General features: G+C 46.1%; 1 protein-coding gene across 2 annotated transcripts in view; it reads left to right on the top strand.

Moving 5' to 3' along the window:
* The window catches only part of LOC115471609 (acylamino-acid-releasing enzyme-like), a 342,862-nt gene that overhangs the window by 45,450 nt on the left and 271,741 nt on the right, over positions 1-25,671 (top strand). For both annotated transcript variants that reach the window (XM_030205317.1, XM_030205316.1), the window contains exon 3: positions 16,543-16,669. In XM_030205317.1, the coding sequence (XP_030061177.1) occupies positions 16,543-16,669 (127 nt within the window). The remainder of the gene's footprint in view (positions 1-16,542; positions 16,670-25,671) is intronic.

Below are 25,671 nucleotides of genomic sequence, written 5' to 3'. Positions count from 1 at the left end.
CTTATTGACTTCTTTGACGAGGTGACCAAAGAACTGGATGAAGGACGTACACTAGATGTAATCTACTTGAATTTCAGCAAAGCCTTTGATACGGTCTCCCACAGAAGACTCGTGAATAAACACCACCTAATGCAAATGAGCTTGCACAGTATTTTGAAACCCCCCCCCCCCCCAAAAAAAAAAACAAGATCCAACCTCGCGATACTTCAGGCATCCATCAAAGACTTCTTACAAGAATGCAAAACCAACAACATCCACACCATGGCAGATAGAATATGCTTTGGTTTTGAGTCACCCAAAACAAGCACAGTGAAGGCAGCACTGACAAAATACGCACATGCAAAATGCCTGCTAGATAAATGCCCCAACTATATGATGGAAAACTCACCAAAATGGTTCATACTACTACTATTCAACATTTCATCAAATGCATCACCAAACGCGTCACATATATGCTCTCAAAAGGACAATTCATAAAAGATAAAGGTGAAATCGTACTTACTCCAATCCCCAAGAACACAACTAAGAAGATCAGCAGTCTTGCAGACTACAGACCAGTGGCCTCAATACCACTGCTGACCAAAACAATGGAGGGCCTTGTAGCACATCAACTAATGGAATACATGACAAAATTCTCAGTCCTTCATAAATCCCAATCAGGATTCAGACCACAACACAGTACCGAAACGGTCATGACAACCCTGATAACGAAGTTCAGGAGCTTGATGAGCCAAGGTCAGAGTATACTATTACTACAATTTGATATGTCAAGTGCATTTGACCTAGTAGATCACGTAACACTAATGATCCTGCTTGATTATATGGGAATCAGTGGCTGATGTCCAGCCAGTTATCCGCTTCCTGGACCTGCCGAGTGTGGGGTACCACAGGGCTCCCCAATATTTCCTATACTGTTCAATGTAATGATGGCTCCACGTGGGGGGGGGGGGGGGGAGGAAATGAAACCAATTGGTTTCAGCCCATTCATATATGCAGATGATGTCATGATATACATACCATTCAAAAGCAGTGTCACAGAAATACTGGACAAAGCTGAAACAAGTCTCAACCTCATGGAAAACTGGGCAGCAACATTCAAACTCGGGGACAAAACAAAATTCCTGGTTCTGTCAAGTCCATACAACCCCGCATCACACCAAAACATCACAATCAACAATCAAACATGCAAAATCGAAACCCAGCTAAAAATACTGGGATTTATCATCACTGGACAGTCAAATATCAGCAGTAACAACAAAATGCTTCAGAACACTATGGAAACTGAGAAGGATCAGAGACTATTTTCCGAGACAGTCATTCCAGATAATAGTGCAATTGTTGATACTATCACAATAAACTATTGTAATGCAGTGGAGTGTAAGGAAAACACACTAAAATAGCTACAAACCATCCAAAACACGGCAGCACAACTAATATTTAAGAAGTCGAAATTCGAAAGAGCCACTCCGCTGCTCAAAATACTACACTGGTTGCCAATCAAGGCAAGACTAATCTTCAAAGCTAGTACCATTATGTCACCAGAATATATGCTAGATATGATCAAACTATCGGCAAGAAATGCAAGAGGGTAGAGGAGTGGCCGAGGGTAGAGGAGTAGAGGAGTGGCCTAGTGGTTAGGGTGGTGGACTTTGGTCCTGTGGAACTGAGAACTGAGTTTGATTCCCGGCACAGGTAGCTCCTTGTGACTCTGGGCAAGTCACTTAACCCTCCATTGCCCACCGCATTGAGCCTGCCATGAGTGGGAAAGCGCGGGGTACAAATGTAACAAAAATAAATAAAAATAAATAAGCCCAGAAACCAGAGGCTACCTGCTTCTTGACATTCCAACATAACCTACAAAACTATCTACATAGCTGGATTTAGTTACCTGGGTTCCAAATGGTAGAACTCAATGCCAAAGATCACAAGAAGCATCATCTACTATCTTCAATTCAGAAAAGAACGGAAAACCTACCTCTTTAAAAATTTCTACAACTTAGTAACTAAGCCACCGAAGATCTTTCTTCTTCCTAATCATAAACCATCACTGTTAATCAATTCATAATAATTAATCGCTTCCTGAACATAAATCATTATTGTAACTTCCACCAAAAGGCAAACTGTAAACAATCATCATAATTTCAACCAGGTTGTAAATTGTAAGCCACTTTGAACCGAAATTTGTTTTTGGATAACAATGGGATACAAGAATGCATAAATAAATAAAATAAGCTTCATTAACAGAAAATCATGTAGTTTGTTATGCCAATGAAATGGACTAACTCCCTGGGTCTAATATTATAAAAGACATTTTTTTTACCCAATATACAGGCCTTCGTAACCCAAATATTAGAGCTTCTACATTTGATCCCTAATAATGATACCTGTCCTAATAAAATACCTCCAGGAACTAAAACCATATCTGAGTATGCACACTAAATATCTAATTATAGTTTCTCCAAAATGAATGTATGCCAGGGCAACCCCAAAACGCATGAAAAAAAGTATTTGGTTGCCTAGTACACTTTGAGCATATTGGAGTATTGGTGCATTTCATAATTCAAAACTGACACTCTTGTAACTCATCGCTTCTGACCCAGTAGGGAATAATTCATAGGAACCTTAAATCCCATGATAGTATAGGTTGTTGTACATCTTCACTTCAATGTGCTGCCAGTTTATGAAGGTTTTTTTGAGGTCTGTCGCTAAACAGCCTCTTATATAAAAGTGAAATAGAAATTGGATCCTCAGTTGGCATATCAAATGACTGTTGAAATTTGGACTCCACCTCAATTTGCAATGAAGATATATGCAGAGAACTTATATAATGAGATTTGTTGATAAGCAAAACAGTCTTCCAGATCTATCTCCACACCAGCAGAGTCGTGGTGGTAGTGGTAGTGGTGGTGGCGGTAGGGGTTTACTCCCATATGCCTGAAGAAAGTGTGTCAATGATCTATAGCCCTTCTCTACCCAGCAAATCATCTTCTCTCCATTCTTCCAGGTCATTCACATTAAGTCTCGGCCTTTCCCCACACTTCATCCCCATTCTCTTAACCCCTCCCTCCCCTTTCACACCCTCACTCATTTTTCCAAACCCATTAACACCTCCCCACTCATACCTACCAACTTTCAGCTCCTCACTATGCCCTCAAAATTCCCACTCCATCTCTCCCATCCATAATTCTCTCTCCCCAATACACTCCCATTCAGTCACCAAGTCCTAGTCATCATCTGCTCTATTCCTTTATGCCCCCCCAAGACCTAGTATTCTACTCTGTTCTCCCTCTCTCCTTCTAGCCCCATTCATCTTCTATGTTCCCCTTCTCCCCTACCCCTTAGTGCCATCCATCTTCTGCTCTATTCTCCTTCTTCCCCACCTCTAGTGCCATCCATCTTGTACTTCCATTTTGTACTCTGTTCCCTCCCCTCCCCCACCAGTCCCATCCATTTTCTGCTCTTTCCAGCTTATCTTTTCTGTCCATGTCCCTTCTGTGTTACTATACCTCCCTGTGTCCAGTTTCTTCCCCCTCCCTTCCCTTTCCTTTGCTCCTTCACAATGGTACAGCATCTCCCTCTCTCTCCCTTGTTAGGTCCAGCATATCTCCATAGCTCCCCTATCCCAGCCCCTCTGACAACTACCCCAACAGCTACTACCACCCTTTCCATCTACAGTGGCCACCCAAAAATACCCCTCAAAACTACTCCCTTGCTATCTCATCTGCCTAACTCATACAACTATTCTTTCCAAAACTGTCTTGGCACCCTCATCTACCCCAACTCTCCAAATTTACATCCTATCACGATTCCCACCCTCAAAACTACCTCTTACAATTTCCCCCAACTTCTCAACTACCTCTTCCCTCAAAACTATTGTCTTCCACTACCTCCTATGCCACAACTACCCTGTCCCCCAAATCTATCATTCCACAACTACTGTCACCCACACCCCCTAAAACTACATCCCTACAACTACCACTTACAAGTAAACACTGAGTTTTCTAGGAGCTGGAAGCTTTTGATATGGGATGATTTCAAGCCATGCTAGGGAAGTAATCTCTCCTGGTTCCTCTGAATCTTTCTCCAGCCAGCATCATATCATTGTCCTTTCCAAATTATCCACTGAATACCACTTGATAATTTATTGCTTCTCCCCCCCCCAATGGATCTATCTCTCACCCTCTCTTCTGCACTCCCTTATTCAAACTCTCCCTTTCTTCTCCTGCTCCCCCCCCCCCCCACTCTATCTGTCATCTCTCTCCCAGCCCCCCCATCTAGTATTTCTTCTTCCCTTCTATTCCTCCTCCCCCTACCACCCACAGGCATCTTTCTCCCTCCACTCTCACCCCCTTCGCAGTCTAGTTTCTCTCTCCCTTCCCCGCCTCCCCACAGTCCAGCATCTCTTTCACGTCTTGTTCCCATGTCCCCCTCCCACTGCAGTTGAAGTCTTAAGTCAGCCTTGCCTCTTGTGAGCCTCAGAAGCTTTCTCTGTGCACTTCTGTTCCTTTTTAGGTGGAATGCTGCAGAGGGAAAGTTTCTAGGGCTGGCAAAAGATGAGGCTGCCTTGAAAGCTGATGCTCCCTGAAGGTTGTAAAAGTGCAGCAGGAGTGGGGGGACAGGGAGAGACATGAAGAGATGCCAGACCACGGGAAGGAAGGAAGGAAGAGAGATACTGCACCGCACAGGGTGGGGATGATGGACAAGTAAACACATCAACACTAGGGGGAGGGGGCAGGGCCGGTCTTAGGCCGAGGCGGCCGCATGGGGCCTCGCGCTTAAGGGGGCCCCGTGTGGCGCGCCTCAGTCAGCCTCCTCCGCTCTTTCCCGGCGCTCTGATATTTAAATTTACCTCGCTTCGACGTTGCAGCATCTGTGCAGCGTCAGTGAAAGCGCTGCCCGACGTCTCTAAACCTTCCCTTCGCGTCGTTCGTTCCCTCTTAGTGTCCCGCCCTTGAGAAAATGACGTCAGAAGAAGGCAGGGCACTGAGGGAACGAACGAGCGAAGGGAAGGCTGTTGGAGAGATGTCATACAGCGCTTTCACTGACGCTGCGCAGCTGCTGAAACGGAGGTAAATTTAAATACTAGAAGATTTGAACCAGAGAAGAGGGCGGGCAGGTGGACATGGGAGCGGGAGGGATGGGAAGAGAGGAGCATTGATCGATGGACATGGATGGGAGGGCAGGGCCCAGGGAGAGAGGATTAATTGCTGGACATGGAGGGGAGGGAGGAGAATTGCTGGATATGGATTGATGGAGGGGGGGGCAGGGGAGAGAGGAGCATCGATGGACATGGATGGGAGGGCAGGGCCCAGGGAGAGAGGATTAATTGCTGGACATGGAGGGGAGGGAGGAGAATTGCTGGATATGGATGGATGGATGAGGGAAGGGGAGAGAGGAGCATCGATGGACAAGGGTGGACATGGATGGGAGGGCAGGGCCCAGGGAGAGAGGAGAAATTGCTGGACATGGAGGGGAGGGCAGGGAAGAGAGGAGAATTGCTGGATATGGATGGATGGAGGAGGGAAGGGGAGAGAGGAGCATCGATGGACAAGGATGGGAGGACAGGGCCCAGGGAGAGAGGAGAAATTGCTGGACATGGAGGGGAGGGCAGGGGAGAGAGGAGAAATGTTGGGCAGGAATGGAGGGAAGGAAAGACAAAGGAAGGGAATGCACATGGATGGAGGGGAAGGGAGAGAGGAGAAATGCTGGACATGGATGGAGGGAAAATTGCTGAATTTAAGGGCTGGATCGGAACACTTTGAAGGCAGATGCTGAAACTGGAGAAAGGATAGGGACAGGGCTACAGATGGTAGACAGGACACAGGAGGATGGTGGACATGGTGAGAGAAAAAATATCAAATGGAAAGAAGACACTGCATAAAACAGAAGACACTGGGACCAAAGCGAATAGAAAAACTAAATGATCAGACAACAAAGGTAGAAAAAAGTATTTTATTCAGAATTTATTAATTGGAATATGACAGCTTTTGGAAATGTGCATCTGTGATATTTTGCATGTAAGTTTCAATTTTCTAGTATTGCTGCATGCTGAGTCTGACTTCTTGAGGTAGCTTTCCAGTTCAGTATTTGCCTTCATATCTGTTGTGTCATGTGTTTTTCATGTGTGATCAAGGTGCAGTATCCTGCTAGCGTGTAGTATTTGCAGCCCTTTTTGTTTTGTTTTTTTCACGAGGTAGTGTATTGGTGTTTAGAGCCTGGTGTAATTACAGTTCTGCCTTTCCACGCATAAGGTTGTAGCTCGTCCTATCCTTGGAATTAGTGCTGTTATGGTTTGGTAAGGTTATGGGTGTGTTTTTGCACAAGTTTGTGTATAGTGTTTTGCAGTGGAGAGATTATGTGTCCGCACCTCTGACCCCCCGGGGTTATGAGAATTGGAACTACTAATTGTAGTGGACTTGAACTGAATAATTTCTGGGGAGGGGGGTTTCATGATAGCAATCAGTTTTTCTGTACAAGTTTAGCTTCATTTGTCTTTATTTGAAATTTCATAAATAAATATTTTTCTAAAAATTGAATAATCTTGTCAATGGGGTGGAGCTGGGGTGGGGGCGGGGCTGGGGCGGGGCTAGGATGGGGCCCCACCAAATTGGCCTGCACAGGGTCCCGCACTTGCTAAGACCGGCCCTGGGGGAGGGGCGTAAGAATTTGCAAGCTAAGAGAAAAGCCAATCCAAGATGGCCGCGCTCTGCTAGGACGATCTGAACCTCGCTCCTTTAGAGATGCCTAAACGCAGAGGGAGAGTAGTGGGCAGAGCTTCCCCGCTTCCATCCCCTTTACCGGGTCCAGTTGACCGATTCATGAGGCCACGGTCAGTTGTACAAGAAGGTGGAACACCTCCGGTAGGGAACGCCGACGAAAGGGAGATTTCGGCTTCCCCCGGTTTAGAAACAAATTTGAGCCCCGCAGCGCGTACTCCACCTCCTCAGCCGCTCGGCGCAAGCTCCTTCATCTTTGACCCGACGGGGTCTCCCTCAGAAGAAGGTACGAGCCCAGAAGAACGTTGAAGAGAAGCGTCACTTCTATCTGAGGAAGGAATGAAGGGCAGTTTGCCCACAGAGCCGGCGCGGGACGAGGGGAGAGAAACTGAGAGACAAAGTGAGGATTGTGAACAGTTTTCAGCAAGGTTTGAACTTCCTAAAGAGCTAGCGGCAGTGGTGTACCAAGGGGGGGTGGTGGGTGCGGTCCGCCCCGGGTGCACGGCGCTGGGGGGGTTCCGCGTGCCTGTCCGCTACATTCGTTCTGTGCTCCCTCTGCCCCGGAACAGGTTACTTCCTGTTCCGGAGAAGTGGGAGCATGGAAACGAATGAAGCGGACAGGCACGCGGCACCCCCCCCCCCAGCGGCGTGCACCCGTGGGGGTGGTTCTTTCGCTGGGGGGGGGGGGGGGGGGTCGCTGCACCCGGGGGGCGGGGCGCATCGGCGATCCGCCCCGGGTGTCAGCCGCCCTAGGAACGCCACTGGCTAGCAGTTAAACCAAAAGAAGTGACCCTAGACGTTTTGTGGGATTAATGTCTAATCTGGGGCAACTTTTCCTTAAGCAGATTAATGAGGTTTTACCAAAAGTAAAGCTTATTGAAATTGACTTACAAAAAAATGAGGAAGACACTAAAGTTTTAAGTGAGAAAGTTGAAAAAATTGATCAAAGGATTATGAAGTTGAAAACGTTACAAACTACAATGTTAAAAGATGTGACGAATTTCAGGCAAAAAATGGAGGTGTTTGATAATTTCACTAAAAATCATAACCTGAGATTTGTCAACTTTCCTAAGATACCAAATGTTCTTCCTCTTGAGATGTTGAAACGTTATTTCTGTGAAGTTTTGAATATCTTGGAAAAGGATTTTCCACCCTTTTCCCAAGTATACTATGTGCCAGAGAAGAATTTGAATCAAGAGACTGAAAAAATCGATGGACATTTCTCTTTTGCTTGAGACCTCTGACTCTGAGTTAGCAACGGCCGCTACTTTGGTGGCGACGGTCACATTAATGCCTGACACAAAATTGGATTTTCCGTCTGTTTTTCCGAAACAAGGAGAAACCCTTTTTGGGTTTTAGAATAATGTTATTTCCTGATGTCTCTAAGGAGACACGACGACGGAGGAAACAATTTTTGCTCCTTAAGCCGGAGATTTTGCACCTGGGGGGGGGGGGGGGACCTTTTTTTAAGATACCCCTGCAAGTGCATAGTAAGGCTTGGGGGTAAGAAGTATGTGTTTACTGAACCTGCTCATGTATCATCACTAATAGCCTAGGTTAAAATGGAGAAGAAGGTGTACAATATCTTAGCAGAGAAAGACTTACTTTAAATTTGTTCCTATGTTATATTTCTCCCCTAGATTATTTAAACCTTGGATCTCCATTTATGGACTTGAGTGTCTTAGGACTTTGAAAGTGTAAGATTTATTTACTCTTTCTTTTTGTTTCCATGTACCTATGTAAAAATTCCTAATTAACTGACACTTTCCTAAGCAAGATGTTTCTTGTAAACATTGATTAAATGAATAAATATTAAATTAAAAAAAAAGATAAAAGCCAATTTTTGCTTGACTCCAGCAGATCTAAACAGCACGTGTTTGAGAAGAACTTTTTACTGTCCTTTTTTTCATGAAGAATTACAACCAGGGTTGCCAGATTTAAATAATTTTTCCCACCCCAAACCAGTTCTAAACCCGCCCAAAAACTGCACCCCCCCCGCCCCCGACGTTCACAGCTCCACCCCCAACGTTCACAGCTCCACCCCATGTTCACAGCTCCACCCCCACGTTCACAACTCCACCCTCTACATCACCAGCTCCACCCCTTCATCGCCAGCTCCACCCCCTACGCCATTAACCACGCCCCCCGCACCGCGAAAACCGCAGCCAAAGAACAAAACAAAACCCGCCCAAAAAAACCGCGACCCGCAGCGGTCGAAAATTTCCCACAGCGGGTCACGGAAAGCCGCCCCATTGGGCGGGAAAACCGCCCATCTGGCAACCTTGATTACAACCAGCTTCAGCTTTGTCTCTGCAAATGCTCAGAATTTTTGCTTCATCGAGACCCGACTTCTGTTTGGCTGGAGACCAGTTGAACAAATGCTGGCAACTCCACCGTTCTCATAGGCTGTATTCCCTGAATAGCAAAATTTAAGACGACAATTCACTGTTGTTTGCATGACATGGTTTGCATTAGTAAAATTCTGTTCCAGTTTTTGCTGCTTCATTTGGTTTACTGAAAAATTGTCATTTATATTTTGCTTCTTTTTCACATTTAATGTTAATTTTTCATACATTGCCACCTGTTGAGGATGCATTCTCTCCACATGTTTTTTTTTCAAATTTGATGGTTAATTAGTGAACATTCAACATTCCATGTATTTCGGCACATGTAGTAAGCCCATGCGGACAAAAGAATTTCCAGATATGCTTTTCAGCTTAAACATTGGGGACAAATATGGCCATGAATGTTCCATGTCAAATGAATGAGAATCCCTCAATATTAACCTGGCCTTACTAAAGTTTTTATACTACTACTATTAATCAGGGCTTTTTTTGAGGGGGTACTGAGTACCGGCACCTTTTCCACTGTTTGCTAAAATTGACCCATGGACCCCAAGGTTTATTGATTGAGCTCAGGCTCTACACACCAATTCTGTCTTGTCATAGATTCTATGACTGGTTGCAGGGGGCCTGGCTATTATGGGGTGGGTCCCTCAGTGATCATCCCACTCCTGAAGGATGGCCTAGCATTTTTGAATACCGGCACCTTTTTTGCTAGAAAAAACACACTGCTACTAATCATTTCTCTAGTGCTACTTGATGTATGCAGTTCTGTATGCTTTATATGCAGGTACTTTCTTTGTCTCTAGAGGGCTCACAATCTAATGTTTTTGTACCTGGGGCAATGGAGGGTTAAGTGACTTGCCCAAGGTCACAAGGAACTGCAGTGGGAATCAAACCCAGGTTGCCAGGCTCAAAGCCCGCTACACTAACCATCAGGCTATTCCTCCATCTAGAGTGGTGGAAGCCGACCCCTTCCCTCTCATCCTGTTTCTCCACTTCAGCCAGGCCGCCTCCAGACTAGCATGAGCACGTGTTGAACGTGAGTGCAGGCCATTCTGAGACATGGGACACATGTTCGCGTTAGCCTGGATACAGGGCTCGTGATTTCAGGATTCTAGAAGAAGCTGTCGCATGGCTTCTGATTGAGGACTGTCACCACAATGACTTGAGTAAGATAAGCTATGAAGAGAAATGGCCAGGTAGTTGCAAATGAGGGCTGATTCTGAAATGTGTGATGTGCAGTAAATTTATCACTCTGCCTTAGGCTTGCTAGTCAAGAAAACAGATTATGGTGTGCTTTAACTTGGTTGATTTACATTAATCTTGGAAGTGAGGGAGTTTGATTTTAATAGGTCAATAAGTGTTTATGAGAGGCATATGATTATGTGAGTGTTTGAGAGGCAAATTGTATTTGTTAACTGGTTTTATAGATGAGACCTGTAACATTCATTTCCATATCATCAAGCTGATCAATCCATAGACTGGTGGGTTGTGTCCATCTACCAGCAGGTGGAGATAGAGAGCAAACTTTTGCCTCCCTATATGTGGTCATGTGCTGCCGGAAACTCCTCAGTATGTTCTCTATCTCAGCAGGTGGTGGTCACACACAGCAGCAGCTCTGGCTAGGCCTCCAAGCCTAATCCTTAGGTTTTGTTGAGGCCTGGGGTTGAGGGCTCTTTTGAGCAAGTGCAAACCTGGTGGTGCCAGGTCCCTCCTTTTCTCCCCCCTCCCGCTGGCTCCGTTTAAAAAAAAAAAAAAAAAAAATTTTAAACGTCCTTAAAGGCGTTTATTTCGACGTTTATTGAAACGTTCATTGCAGCTACTCACTGGGACACCAGTTCGTTACAGCTCGGAGCGGCAAGCACGTAATTTTACCTTTTTATAGCGGGCAGGGGGTTCCCCGATTCTTCTCCTCGTGGCATATGGCGTCGGAGGGCGAGGGCGCAAAGGGTCGCTCCCCGGATCGCTTGAGCGCTTCTAGAGGGGATGCGGGGGTCTTACAGCCTGATTCGCCCTTGTTGGGTGACAGTTTCGTGACCGATGAATGTCCCGGTCCTTCCTCCGGCGTGGCGGTTTTTCCCGCCATAAACGCCCATCCCCCGCTCCTCGCCTCCGCCATCTTGGCCGGCCACGCGGCTCGGACGGCTTCTTCGTGGGCCGCCCTTGAGGTTGGAGACATTAATGCCATGAACGCCCTTAATTTGGGCGACGGCACAAAAGCGGCTAAAGTTAAGCGCCGTTCTTCCCGCGCGGCTCCTTCGCGGAGTGTCGCGCCGGACGCCATTTTGGATGCGCAGCATGTCTCTCCCCCGCTCTTGCGAGCGCCGGTTGAGGGTGCGTCTAGGGCTGTTGCCCGGGCTGCGGAAGTGCACAGTCTGGGGGGTTTCTCCCCCGAGTTTGTTTTGCTGCTGCATCAGGCTTTCCTCATGCAAAACGCTGCCCCTGCTCCCTCTTCTGGTAAAGAGGTTGAGGTTCCCAGAGGTAAACGCCCTCGGGTTGATTTCCAGGCCTTGGAGGACTTTGTCTCCTCCGATGTAGATGAGGGCAGCGTGTCTGAGGTCTCCCAACGGTCCTTTGCGGATTCCTTGGAGGAGACGGATCTCCGCTCGGATGGAGCGGATGACCCCTCTGCAGCGCGGCTTTTTAGCCCAGAGGAGTTGCCCAACCTGTTGTTACAGGCCATGGACACTTTGAAGATTTCCTCTCCGGAGGACGTCTCTCCCTCAGCCCCTGTTGGCTCTGCCATTATGCTGGGGACGAAACGCCCGCCTAGAACCTTCCACGTGCATGATGCCATGCACACCTTAATTGCGGCTCAATGGGATGTCCCGGAAGCGAGCCTTAAAGTGGCTAGGGCTATGTCCCGCCTCTATCCTTTGCCTGAAAGTGAACGTGAGGCCTATCTTTGGCCTACCGTGGATTCTTTAATCACTGCGGTGACTAAGAAAACGGCTTTGCCGGTGGAAGGTGGCACGGCCCTAAAGGACGCCCAGGACAGAAGATTGGAGGCGGCCTTAAGGTCGTCCTTTGAGGCGACTGCTTTAAGTTTGCAGGCATCGGCTTGCGGTTCCTATGTGGCCAGGGCGTGCCTGGCTATGGTGCAGCGGGCTTCCCCCTCGGATCATTCCTTGAGGGCTGATTGGCCGGCCCTGGAATCGGGCTTAGCCTATTTGGCAGACTTGCTGTATGATGTCTTGAGAGCCTCAGCTAAAGGCATGGCTCAGACAGTCTCTGCGCGGCGGTGGCTTTGGCTGAAACATTGGTCTGCTGACCACGCCTCTAAATCCCGCCTGGCTAGATTGCCTTTTAAAGGCAAGCTGCTGTTTGGGGTCGAGCTGGACAAAATCGTGACCGATCTCGGCACGTCTAAGGGCAAGAAGTTACCAGAGGTCAGGGCTCGGGCTAGTACTCGCCCCGGTACCTCCAGAGGACGGTTTCAAGAAGCCCGTCGGTACCGCCCGGGCAGGTCGGGCTCCTCTGCCCCCTCTTCCTTCAAGAGGAATTTCTCCCCCAAGCAGCATTACTTTCGCAGAGACCGCCGTCCCGGAGGTGCTCCCTCCAGTCCTCCCCCAGGGTCTCGTACCCAATGTCGGGGCCTTGGTCCACGCCCCAGTGCAGATGGGAGGACGGCTGTCCTCGTTTATGGGCGAGTGGACCACAATAACTTCAGACGCTTGGGCGCTGGAAGTCATCAGAGACGGCTACAAGCTAGAGTTCTGCCGACCCTTAAAAGACGGGTTTCTACTCTCTCCCTGCAAGTCTCCGGTCAAAGCTGTGGTAGTGCAGCAGACCTTGAACATTCTGATCCGCCTGGGGCGGTCGTTCCGGTGCCAGAAAATCAGCTTGGCAAGGGATGTTACTCCTTTTTCTTTGTGATACCAAAGAAAGGAGGTTCTGTACGGCCTAGCCTCGACTTCAAAGGGGTCAATTGGGCCTTGAAAGTTCGGCACTTTCGAATGGAGACCCTCCGCTTTGTTATAGCGGCAGTGAAGGCAGGAGAGTTCCTGGCATCCTTGGCCATCAAGGTAGCGTACTTGCATATTCCCATCTGGCCTCCTCATCAACGCTTGCTGCGTTTTGCAGTAATGGGCCGACACTTCCAGTTCAGAGCCCTCCCGTTCGGGTTGGCTACTGCTCCGCGGACCTTCTCCAAAGTAATGGTGGTCTTCGCGGCCTTCCTGAGGAAGGAAGGAGTTCAAGTCCATCCTTATCTGGACGGCTGGTTGATCCAAGCCCCCTCTTATGCAGAGTGCGGCAAAGCTGTGAACCGGGTGGTTGCTCTTTTGAGCTCCCTGGGATGGATCATCAACTGGGAGTAAAGCCAGCTGCGCCCGACTCAGTCCCTGGAGTATCTGGGAGTTCGATTCGACACCCAAGTGGGCAGAGTGTTCCTGCCAGACAATCGGATTGTCAAGTTTCAGGCTCAGGAGGACTAGTTCCTAGTAGCCTCTCCTATTCGGGCTTGGGACTACGTGCAGCTGTTGGGCTCTATGACGGCCACGATGGAAGTAGTGCCCTGGGCCAGGGCTCATATGAGACCACTACAACAATCTCTACTGCTGCGCTGGACTCCGATATCGGAGGATTAGGCTATGCGCCTTCCCTTGGTCCCAGCAGTGCGCATGGCGCTGAGCTGGTGGACGCAGACAGACAAGTTGTCTGCAGAAATGCCTCTGGTGACCCCGGAGTGGATTGTCGTCACGACAGACGCCTCTTTGATGGGCTGGGGAGCCCACTGCTTGGGAAGGACAGCACAGGGGCTCTGGTCTCCTGCAGAGGCAAGTGGTCTATCAACCTCATGGAACTCAGAGCCATTCGGTTGGTGTTGTTGGAGTTCATCCCGGTACTGGTGTTGAAGCCTGTACGGGTCCTGTCGGACAATGCCACGGCTGTGGTCTATGTCAACCGCCAGGGAGGTACCAAGAGCGCCCCTCTAGCCAAGGAGGCTATGAATCTATGCCAGTGGGCGGAAGCGAACCTGGAGCAGCTTTCAGCGGTCCACATTGCCGGAGTCATGAATGTCAAGGCGGACTTTCTCAGTCGCCATACCTTGGAGCCCGGAGAGTGGCAACTATCTGCTCAGGCGTTCTTGGACATCACGAAGCGCTGGGGCCAGCCGAGCCTAGATCTGATGGCGTCATCGGCCAATTGCCAAGTGCCGCGCTTTTGCAGCAGAGGACGGGACCCTCGATCCCTGGGAGTAGATGCTCTTCTCCAACAGTGGCCGACACAAGAGCTCCTCTATGTGTTCCCGCCCTGGCCCATGTTGGGCAGGGTGCTAGACCGGGTGGCAAAGCATCCCGGCAGGGTAATCCTGGTGGGTCCGGATTGGCCCAGACGTCCCTGGTATGCGGACTTGATCAGGCTCTCAGTCGGCAATCCTCTGCGGCTGCCAGTGGAGCAGGCCTGTTACATCTGGGTCCCGTGGTGATGGAGGATCCCTCCCCCTTTGGTCTTCCGGCCTGGCTATTGAGCGGCAGCGTCTGAGAAAGAAGGGCTTCTCAGACAAGGTCATCGCCACTATGCTGAGAGCGAGGAAGCGCTCTACTTCTACTGCTTACGCCAGGGTTTGGCGTATCTTTGCAGCGTGGTGTGAAGCAGGCTCACTTTCTCCCATCACTGCTCCAATTCTTCAGTGTTGGCGTTCCTGCAAGGAGGTCTGGACAAAGGCCTGTCGCTCAGTTCCCTGAAAGTTCAGGTAGCGGCTCTGGCTTGCTTCAGGGGCCGCCTGAAGGGTGCTTTCCTGGCTTAGCAGCCAGATGTGGTGCGCTTTCTCAAGGGAGTTAATCACCTGCGCCCTCCTCTGCACTCAGTGGTGCCTGCGTGGAATCTCAACCTGGTGCTAAGAGCATTGCAGAAGCCGCCTTTTGATCCCTTGTCGAGGGCATCTCTGAAAGACCTGATGTTGAAAGCAGTCTTTTTGGTGGCTATCTCTTCAGCCAGAAGAGTTTCCGAGCTCCAGGCACTCTCATGTCGAGAGTTGTTTTCTGCAGTTCACTGAGGCAGGAGTGACTGTTCGCACAGTGCCTTCCGTCCTGCCCAAGATGGTTTTTCGCTTCCATGTGATTCAGCAGCTCTGTCTCCCTTCCTTTCGTAGGGAGGTCTACCCAGAGGAATACTCTGCTCTCAGTTTTCTGGATGTGAGACGAATCATCATCAGATACTTGGAAGTGACCAAGGATTTCCGGAAATCGGATTCTCTGTTTGTCCTGTTTGCAGGTCCTCGTAAGGGTCTGCAGGCTTCTAAGCCTACAGTGGCAAGATGGGCAAGGAAGCCATTGCAGCGGCTTAGGTGGCCGCGGGGAAGGCCCATACCTTTGCCAGGCATTACCGCTTGACTGTGGCTGCTCGGGCGGAGGCCCGGTTTGGAGCTTCAGTGTTGCGGTCAGGGATTTCTATGTCCCGCCCTGGGTGAGTACTGCTTCGGTACATCCCACCAGTCTATGGATTGATCAGCTTGATGATATGGAAGGTAAAATTATGTATAATCATACCTGATAATTTTCTTTCCATTAATCATAGCTGATCAATCCATAGCCCCTCCCAGATATCTGTACTGTTTTTATTCTGGTTGCATTTCAGGTTCAAGTTTAGCCTTCAGTTACTTCAGGAGGACTTCGTGTTCAAGTTCTTCTTTCACTTGGATTCTTCAAGAGTTGAGACGAGTTTGTGTTACAGTGAGCTGCTGCATTCCTCTCCCCTCCGTTTTACGGGGCTGGATTGAGATTTAAATTCTGCCGGCACTCCCTCCCGCTTCGTGCGGCTGTAGGGCAGCTTTGTACCCCTCCCGCTTCGGCGGTGTTAGGGTCAGTCAGCTCCTCCCGCGGTTGCGGTTGCAGGATAAGCCAGATCCCCCCGCATCGGCGGGTGTGGTGTCCCTCCCCCGCTCCGCGGGGATGAGCTGGACGGATTCCCCTCCCCCACTTGTGTGGGGATGAGCTGGGTTAATTCCCCTCCCCCGTTTCGGCGGTGGTGAGCTGGGCAGAGTGTCCCTTCGTGGGTGTAATTCTCTAAGTGCTGAGTCCTGCGGATGGAGCTTTGATATCGACATACTGAGGAGTTTCCGGCAGCACATGACCACATATAGGGAGGCAAAAGTTTGCTCTCTATCTCCACCTGCTGGTAGATGGACACAACCCACCAGTCTATGGATTGATCAGCTATGATTAATGGAAAGAAAATTATCAGGTATGATTATACATAATTTTACCATGCCTCTTAAACACTTAAATGCATTGCTCCAGAGTTTCAGGACACGTTGATCCTGGTTTTACCCCACTGCCTGCGGGGACTTGGAGTTCAGTTGTGCCTATTGATTTCATTAAGAAAAATAAGACTGCAAATCCCTACAGGCAGTGGGTTAAAACCAAGACAGGATCAGCCTGTCTTGAAAATGTGGGACCAGTTGGCAATCGTAAGCCCTGCAAACAGTATAACATGGGCTAAGGCTATTAATCCATGCTCTGCTTTCCTTCTTGCAGAATGGTGGCAACGAGACCTGGATCGCAGTCGGCACCTGAGGTTCTGCCGTCAGTACAATGTATTCCATAATGGAAGATCTGTGGGAAACATAGTACCAGCAGGAACCTGCATGGAGATTCAGGGCGAGTATGTGACTGCTTCTGTTCTTATTACAGTGTGCGTGCTCACTCCTGTCATCAGCAGTTGTCTTTATCTACTGTAGGGAAAGCATGGCAGACAGGCTACACATTAATTAAATTTGTATTTTGCCTGACTCCAAACATCTGATCCTTATGTTCCTCCTCAGAATACAAGAACTGCCTAAATGAGTTGACCAAACAACCATCTGTGGCAGTGGCAAGCAGCACTGCTTACAGGATTTACTCCTGGGGCAATTCCATACCAAAATGTATAAAATCTACAACCAGTATTTTTGAACTGTTCAAAATTCTGCATATTTTACTTTCAAAATAGCACAAGATAATCATGTTCTCTAATACATTTAAGTTACAATGTAAATACAGTGCACTCCATATAAGTGCACGTTGGATAAGCGCATGCTCTGTTTAACTGCATGCCGTACTTCAATTTTCTGGTCAGCCAGCAGCTTCAATAAAGTAAACACACTGCCTTCGGCGGCCTGGAAGCTTTCTCTCTGTTAGAATTTCCTGTCCCACACAGGCGGGACACTGGAACAGAGGGAGAGCTTCCTGGGCCACAGAAGGCAGTGTGTTTATCTCAGTGACGCTGCTGGCCAACTGGAAAATCAAAGAAGGGCAGTGGTGCAGGGAACCAGAACAGGCGACGTTAAAAAGCTGAAGCCAGTGTATGTCTCCTTTTCCCTCTCCTCTGCGCAGCTGTTGGTCTTCCCCGTTCACACAAAACAAAGCAAGTAAATATATAAGCCGCGCTATCTGTTGTTCGCTGACTAGAATTGAATTTGTCATTTATTCCTGCTTCCTAGCGTGCCTAGCTCCTTGATATCAGACCCTCTCCCTATGTCATCGGAGCGGCCAGGGAGGTTTATGTTACCATCCAAAGCTCCCCTGTGTGTGCTTCATCTGACTACAATTGAATTTGTCATCTATCCCTGCTTCCTACTGCGGTACTGGGCGTGGGAGTTTGCTCCCCCTCCAACTCCATGATGTCAAACACTTTCCCTATATCATCGGAGCAGTTCTTTATTGTTGGCAACATTTTTATCTGATCTCGCTTACATTTTTAAACATGCTGGCTTGTGCAGTATGGGGATGTACACAGAGAGAGTATTGATTTTGTCGGTTAGAGTAATAATTAGTTTTAAACTGTAAATCATTGTACATAAGTAATGCCATACTGGGAAAAGACAAAGGGTCCATCGAGCCCAGCATCCTGTCCACGACAGCAGCCAATCCAGGCCAAGGGCACCTGGCAAGCTTCCCAAACGTACAAACATTCTATACATGTTATTCCTGGGATTTTGGATTTTTCCAAGTCCGTTTAGTAGCGGTTTATGGACTTGTCCTTTAGGAAACCGTCCAACCCCTTTTTAAACTCTGCATTGTGTTCATTTGGAGGGGCTGGCTATAGGGACTTCCTGTATTCCTGCAGAAATGTCTCATAATATGATGTCTGTTTTGGTGGCCATTTACTAGGTGAAGACTTTTCACCTAGTAAAGGGCCACAAGAACGCCGATGAGATTATCTGATTCTCTGGTATGTTTCCTTAGCAGGTATCATAATTGTAAAATGACTTATCTTTTCATGCCTCATGCTGCCAAGTCCGTTATACGTGCACCTCTGAGCATGTAAGATTGTACGGATGTATTTCTGCTTTTACTTTTAAAATTATGGCACTGCATTTTAGTCTTACTCTGCATTCTCCTTTTATCAGGGCATACTTTTTTCTTCTCTTTTGTTATGCATTGCCCTCCATACATCAATAATTGAACATTTACCATCATCTCTAAATTTTAATTGTTTTTTTTAATCTTCTCTTTTGTTCCATATACTTTACCATTGTTATTTGATCATGCCATTGTAATAATTACCAATCTGTCTTGCATTTATGTAAATTGGCTTTTCATTATTGAACCCTTCTGGTTTCCCTTTTGCTTTTGCACTTAATTAGCACTGTTTTCTCCATGTTGACATTGTCTTTCATGTCTATTCAATTCACACTGATTATGCCCACTAAAATATAGCAATGTATCATTCAGGCATACAGTTATTTTGCTTATTCCTTTGCCAGCCTCTGGCTCTTGATGGACTGATTATGATGGTGTATGCCTAGAATAAAGACATGAAAAGATCCCACTTTGTACACCACAAGTACGTCTTCAAAATCTATCCTGGCCCAAATGATGTTAGATCCCCCAAGTTTATGGCAATGACCTTTACACCTTGCAAACTACTGGACCACAAGACCGGCAACTTCCTTCAGCAAGCCAGCCTGAAAACCCAGCCCTGTTGGATCTTCCAGAACTCCGTCCAGATTCTTCAACGCTTCCACCGCCTCGACCATGTTCGATGAAAGAAACTTTTGAACTGATACTTAATTTGAGAACTACTGTTGCTGTTTATGGACATTATAGATTCATATTATGTTTTATTTTCAGTTTAGCAGCAATCCTGTCTAGATATTGAAAAGGTTTTATTTTTATTTTCCTATTATTTCCTTTAATTGTTCTAATTGTTTTTCCACGAGTTTCCCCGTTATTTCTGTTTATGTAATTTAAATTGAAGTCGATATTGTTCAGATACAAGGGTAACATCATACTGGCTAAGATATCATAATGTAGATGTAAACTCTGTTAGTATCAACCTGTTATGCAATTGTTTAACTTTGGTGTAGGCTTACTTGAGCTGCATGTCTTTCTGTAGGTTTGACTAAGCTCCAAGAGGGGTAACGGATATATACAATGCTTCCCATACTTCCAGGTCATTATGCATATGTCAAGATCCATGCATGACCTTGGTTAATATAAATTTTCCTAGGATTGACCATTTTTGCTGTATGAGGCAACCTCATACTTGCTATCCACTTATTAGTGCTCATGATTGGATGCCAATGATGAGTACTAGTAAGGTCCAGGAATCCCGACCTGTTTAAGGATTCTGAATACCTACAACCTTAAACAGCCTATTAGTATGATCCACCTGAAATTGCTATTACCCGCATACCTATATTTCATGGGATTTTGTAAATGAGCTCATGGATTAGTCCCATTCATAAAAACATTTCTCGCTACAGGTTTGAGTAAGTCTCAACCGAAAACTAAACAAATTGTACCAGTTGATCTTAAGACTCAGATAATTTGATGGCCTCATAGAATACCTTCTGGAACGGATGGTACCAAGGTACGTTAACCCTGGTGTCACCCTATGGGATAGGGTGAAGAGGGGAATGTTAATATATGGCCTGGCTTTAAGGCTACCACTGGAATAGTGATGGCCAAAGCTATGCAGCCTAAAACAACTGAAAAAGTACTGACTAGGCCAAACAACAAGTAAATGATTTAATATTTGAGAATCTGCAAAAAGCAGGTCTGAACAATGAGTCCTGCCACAAATTGGTACAATTTTTAAATCATATACAGCACCTGTAATGAAAGAATGATGGATCAGATGAATAAAATGGAGCTTATTAGTTTTGGTATACAATGATACAGAGGTAATACAGAGTTCATGAGATGGTATGAAAGGTATGAAAAGTATGAAAAGTATTGCAGCCGGAAGATGTGAAACTGTTATCTCAACGCTTCCCAAAACATGTTGATAATTAGCAGTAGCTGAGAACGGAAGGAGGTGGGCACATCAGATAGCAGATCGCGTGGGAAAGTATGATCTCAGAAAGTGAGAAAGATTAGGAGCAAGGTTTCTCACCATTCACTTCTATGGAGAGGTTTGTGTATAAAAGAGGGGAGATTTTGCCTTAGTTTGGAACTCCTCCCCAACGCTTCTCTCAGACGGCAGGGCGCTGTGCAGATAAACCCCGAATCTGATGTCTGTATTTGTATCAACTTGAAGACTTGTGTTTGGGTAAGGAATAAAATGTACCTATCTATCTAAACCTATCTCTGTCTATATTTTTATTGATTCTATCTTCTCTTTACCTAACATTTAGCCTAAGGTAGATCACATACAAGTGACACTCAGTTTTGGACAGAAAGCAGTAGTTATGGGAATTAGTTTTCAATTACAGCTCCTAATGCCACCTCCTTATGATTGGGTGACAATGGAGGTCAGAGAAACTATACAGAACCTGATATATGAAATAAGTACCTTTAGTCCCCCGTGTGACGGAGTCAGAAAGAGGTCTATAAGGGGGGGGATTTAAACACCTACTATTTTTAAATACAATTAAAAAAAAATTAATTAGGTTGAAACCTGACAGCATTTAACGTCTTTGTATCCTGTGCCCACATCAAAAGAAAAAAATGGCAGTGGGAACTTGCTCATTTTGTTTTGTGGTATGCAGTGGTATATTATAAAAAATGCACTTGCTTTTTTTTTAATTACTACTGTTTCACAGATAGATATTGAATAATGAGGGAAGGGCTTCCTTCGTGAGAAGTTCTGTCCTGACTGAATCAGTCTAAATGTGCCAACATTGTCCAGTTCAGCACAGTATTAGACACCAAGTTCATACACAGTTAATTATGTTCAGTGAAAAATAAATCTGTTGGTTCAGGCTGCTTGCTATGTGAGTATTCCATCACTGTTTCATTATTTTTACCAAGTATTATATATTAAGAACATTTGCTTTAAATTTTGTTTTTATTTTTTTATCCAGTCCTTACATGCACATAGTTTTGCTTTTTAAACCCAAAGGTAAATCCTAAGGGTGGTTGAACAATTAGGTATAAACTGTGTTGTTTCTGACTTTACTTGTTTTGGACTGTTTGAGTCCTACTGATCTGTAAATCTGCTGTCTAGAATTTTGGAAGATGGAAATGAGAACATAAAAGTTAAGTTTTGGATGTACTCTATAGAAGTTATTGTTTTCTTTTGCAATGTGTGTATAGATGCCTGTTCTGGTGGTGTGTGCATGTCTATACATATGGCTATGATTTCTAGACATGCGGCATCATTAAAGGACAGACTTTTAAATGCCGGATGTGTCTGAAACATTTAACAAACCTGAGATTAGCATATATAACCATCTATTTGCTCCCAAGATATAACTGAATTCTATTATTCTGTCTTGCTGTATTTTCAAATGTAAGCCCCGTTGAACCCAAGTTTGCTTGGGATAATGTGGGATATAAATGTTAAAAAAAAAATCCTCCCCCTTGTAAGACACTGCGTATCCAGCTGGATGGTGATGCACAAGGAAAGCAAGTTTTGTCCAGTGAAGACTACCTTAAAATAACCTGTTCCTTAGATGCAACCATATCATACTTCTGTGGTTATGTTCCACTAATAAATTGGCTGGAGACACTGAGGCTCATTTTCAAAGTACTTAAAGAACTAGTAACATAGTAAATCACGGCAGATAAAGACCTGTACGGTCCATCCAGTCTGTCCAACAAGATAAACTCATTTTACATGGTATGTGATACTTTATATGTATACCCGAGTTTGATTTGTCCTTGCCTTTCTCAGGGCACAGACAGTTGAAGTATGCCCAGTACTGTTATTGTACTAAGTTCTGAAGCTAACATTGAAGCCCCTTAAATTTACACTCCAACCCATCCCTATCTATTCAGTCACGATCAGGGCGTAGACCGTAGAAGTCTGCCCAGCTCCCATTTTGTTTCTAATTACCAGCGTCGCCACCCAATCTCCGCTAAGATTCCACGGAACCATTCCTTCTAAACAGGATTCCTTTGTGTTTATCCCACGCATGTTTGAATTCCATTACCATTTTCATCTCCACTACCTCCTGCAGGAGGGCATTCCACATATCCACCACCCTCTCCGTGAAAAAATACTTTCTGACATTAGTCCTGAGTCTGCCCCCGTTCAACCTCAATTCATGTCCTCTAGTTCTACCACCTTCCTGTCTCCGGTAAAGGTTCGTTTGCGGATTAATACCTTTCAAATATTTGAACGTCTGTATCATATCACCCCTGTTTCTCCTTTCCTCCAGGGTATACATGTTCAGGTCAGCAAGTCTCTCCTTGTACGGTTTGCAACGCAAATCCCATACCATATTCTTAGCTTTTCTTTGCATCGCTTCCAGTCTTTTTACATTTTTAGCAAGATACGGCCTCCAAAACTGAAGACAGTACTCCAAGTGGGGCCTCACCAACGACTTGTAGAGGGGCATCAACACCTCCTTTCTTCTGCTGGTTATGCCCCTCTCTATGCAGCCTAGCATCCTTCTGGCCAAGGCCGTCGCCTTGTCGCATTGTTTCTTCACCTTCAGATCCTCCGACACCAACACCCCAAGGTCTCTCTCCTGAGTCGAGCTTACTTATCTCTCCCCTCCTATCCGGTATCTCTCTTTTGAGTTTCCGCACCCCAAGTGCATCACTCTACACATTTTGACATTAAATTTTAACTCGTTATTTTTTCAGGGGTAACTATTCTTTCTGGTTTCACTTTTTACTTTTTGTACTTAATACAAAGAAACCGCTATGCCCATTTCTCTATCCCTTATCCCGCTGTGAATCTTCAACTGTGTCCAATCCAGTCATCTTAAAACATTAACAACAGTGCAACACTTAAAGTTCTATAGGTTGCTATGGGGCTCATTTTCAAAGTTACTATGGAACTTTGTAAGTCTGGTGCTTTGAAAGTAGAGCTTACTGTTCATAAGTACATTAGTAATGCCACACTGGGAAAAGACCAAGGGTCCATCGAGCCCAGCATCCTGTCCACGACAGCGGCCAATCCAGGCCAAGGGCACCTGGCAAGCTTCCCAAACGTACAAACATTCTATACATGTTATTCCTGGAATTGTGGATTTTTCCCAAGTCCATTTAGTAGTGGTTTATGGACTTGTCCTTTAGGAAACTGTCTAACCCCTTTTAAAATTCTGTCAAGCTAATCGCCTTCACCACGTTCTCCAGCAACGAATTCCAGAGTTTAATTATGTGTTGGGTGAAAAAAGATTTTCTCCGATTTGTTTTAAATTTACTACACTGTAGTTTCATCGCATGCCCCCTAGTCCTAGTATTTTTGGAAAGCGTGAACAGACGCTTCACATCCACCTGTTCCACTCCACTCATTATTTTATATACCTCTATCATGTCTCCCCTCAGCCATCTCTTCTCCAAGCTGAATAGCCCTAGCCTTAGTCTTTCTTCATAGGGAAGTCGTCTCATCCCCGCTATCATTTTAGTCGCCCTTCGCTGAACCTTTTCCAATTCTACTATATCTTTCTTGAGATGTGGCGACCAGAATTGAACACAATACTCAAATTGTGGTCGCACCATGGAGTGATATAACGGCATTATGACATCCTCACACCTGCTTTCCATACCTTTCCTAATAATACCCAACATTCTATTCGCTTTCCTAGCTGCAGCAGCACACTGAGCAGAAGGTTTCAGTGTATTATTGACAATGACACCCAGATCCCTTTCTTTGTCCGTAACTCCTAACATGGAACTCCTTGCATGATGTAGCTATAATTCGGGTTCTTTTTCCCCACATGCATCACCTTGCACTTGCTCACATTAAACGTCATCTGTCATTTAGCCGCCCAGTCTCCCAGTCTTGTAAGGTCCTTCTGTAATTTTTCACAATCCTGTCGTGAGTTAACAACTTTGAATAACTTTGTGTCATCAGCAAATTTAATTACCTCGCTAGTTACTCCCATCTCTAAATCATTTATAAATATATTAAAAAGCAGCGGTCCTAGCACAGACCCCTGAGGAACCCCACTAACTACCCTTCTCCATTGTGAATACTGCCCATTTAACCCCACTCTCTGTTTCCTATCCTTTAACCAGTTTTTAATCCACAATAGGACATTTCCTCCTATCCCATGACCCTCCAATTTCCTCTGTAGCCTTTCATGAGGTACCTTGTCAAACGCCTTTTGAAAATCCAGATACACAATATCAACCGGCTCCCCTTTGTCCACATGTTTGTTTATTCCTTCAAAGAATTGAAGTAAATTGGTCAGGCAAGATTTCCCCACACAAAAGCCGTGCTGACTTCGTCTCAGTAATACATGTCCTTGGATGTGCTCTGTATTTTTGTTTTTAATAATAGCCTCTTGTCCCACAAGATTTTAATAATGTTTTTGTGTGTTTTATTTTGGGGTAGAAAGTGATCTTGTATTTTGCTCCCTACAGTAGATAATCCCTTTTTATTTTTATTTCTCCTGTGCTGTACTGCTTACAGAGAATGTGATTTCTCACTGTTTCCTTTTCTAATTTTGGTCCTTTATTGTGTAATTGGTGAGGATTGGTCTGTGTTCTGTGAGTGACCAAAGTGAGAGATTCTGCTGGCATGTCATTTGTGCATGGAGCCATAGGAGTATGACTTGTCTGGCTTTTCCAATAGGAAGTATATTGTGGTTCTGTATATTCACTGCTGCCTTTTTAAAGGTACAGTTACTGATATTGTATGTTCAGAATTGGTGCATTTAAGCTTGTTACGTAGGCTCTGAGAAGCTTCTTTGCAGGATTTAGTGTTACTTCACAAAGAGGCATGTTTTCAAAGCACTTAGCCTTCCAAAGTTCCATAGGTTTCTATGGAACTTTGGAAGGCTAAGTGCTTTGAAAATGAGCAAAGTATCCTTCATAAGGAGAAGGGGGTGTAAGGAACACTGTCAGCAGTGTTGCCATATAAAAAAAAAAATTCCCACCCAAAACAGCCCAAAACCCGCCCAAAAACCGCACACACCCCACCCCCGACGTCATCACCCCCGCCCCTTCCATCATCACCCCCGCCGTCATCAGCCCCACCCCTTCCATCATCACCCCGCCATCATCAGCCCCACCCCCGCCATCATCGCCCCGCCCAATACGTCACCAAACCCCGCCTCTGTCACCGTTAGCCCCACCCCCCGCCGGCCGAAAAACCGCCCAAAACCCACACGAAAAAAAAAAACAAGCCCAAAAAACCGCAACCCGCCGCGGGCAAAAGTTTCCCGCGGCGGGTTGCGGAAAACCGCCCATCTGGCAACCCTGACTGTCAGGAACTCCAGGGACTCGAGAAGAGCACGCACACACACACCCAGGGGAGAGAGAAAGAAGGACCAATAAGGA

This window comes from Microcaecilia unicolor, chromosome 6, assembly GCF_901765095.1.
Source record: "Microcaecilia unicolor chromosome 6, aMicUni1.1, whole genome shotgun sequence".
NCBI classification, from domain to species: domain Eukaryota; kingdom Metazoa; phylum Chordata; class Amphibia; order Gymnophiona; family Siphonopidae; genus Microcaecilia; species Microcaecilia unicolor.
Note: the sequence above shows the minus strand (reverse complement) of the source record. Positions and strands in the feature narration are given on the sequence as shown.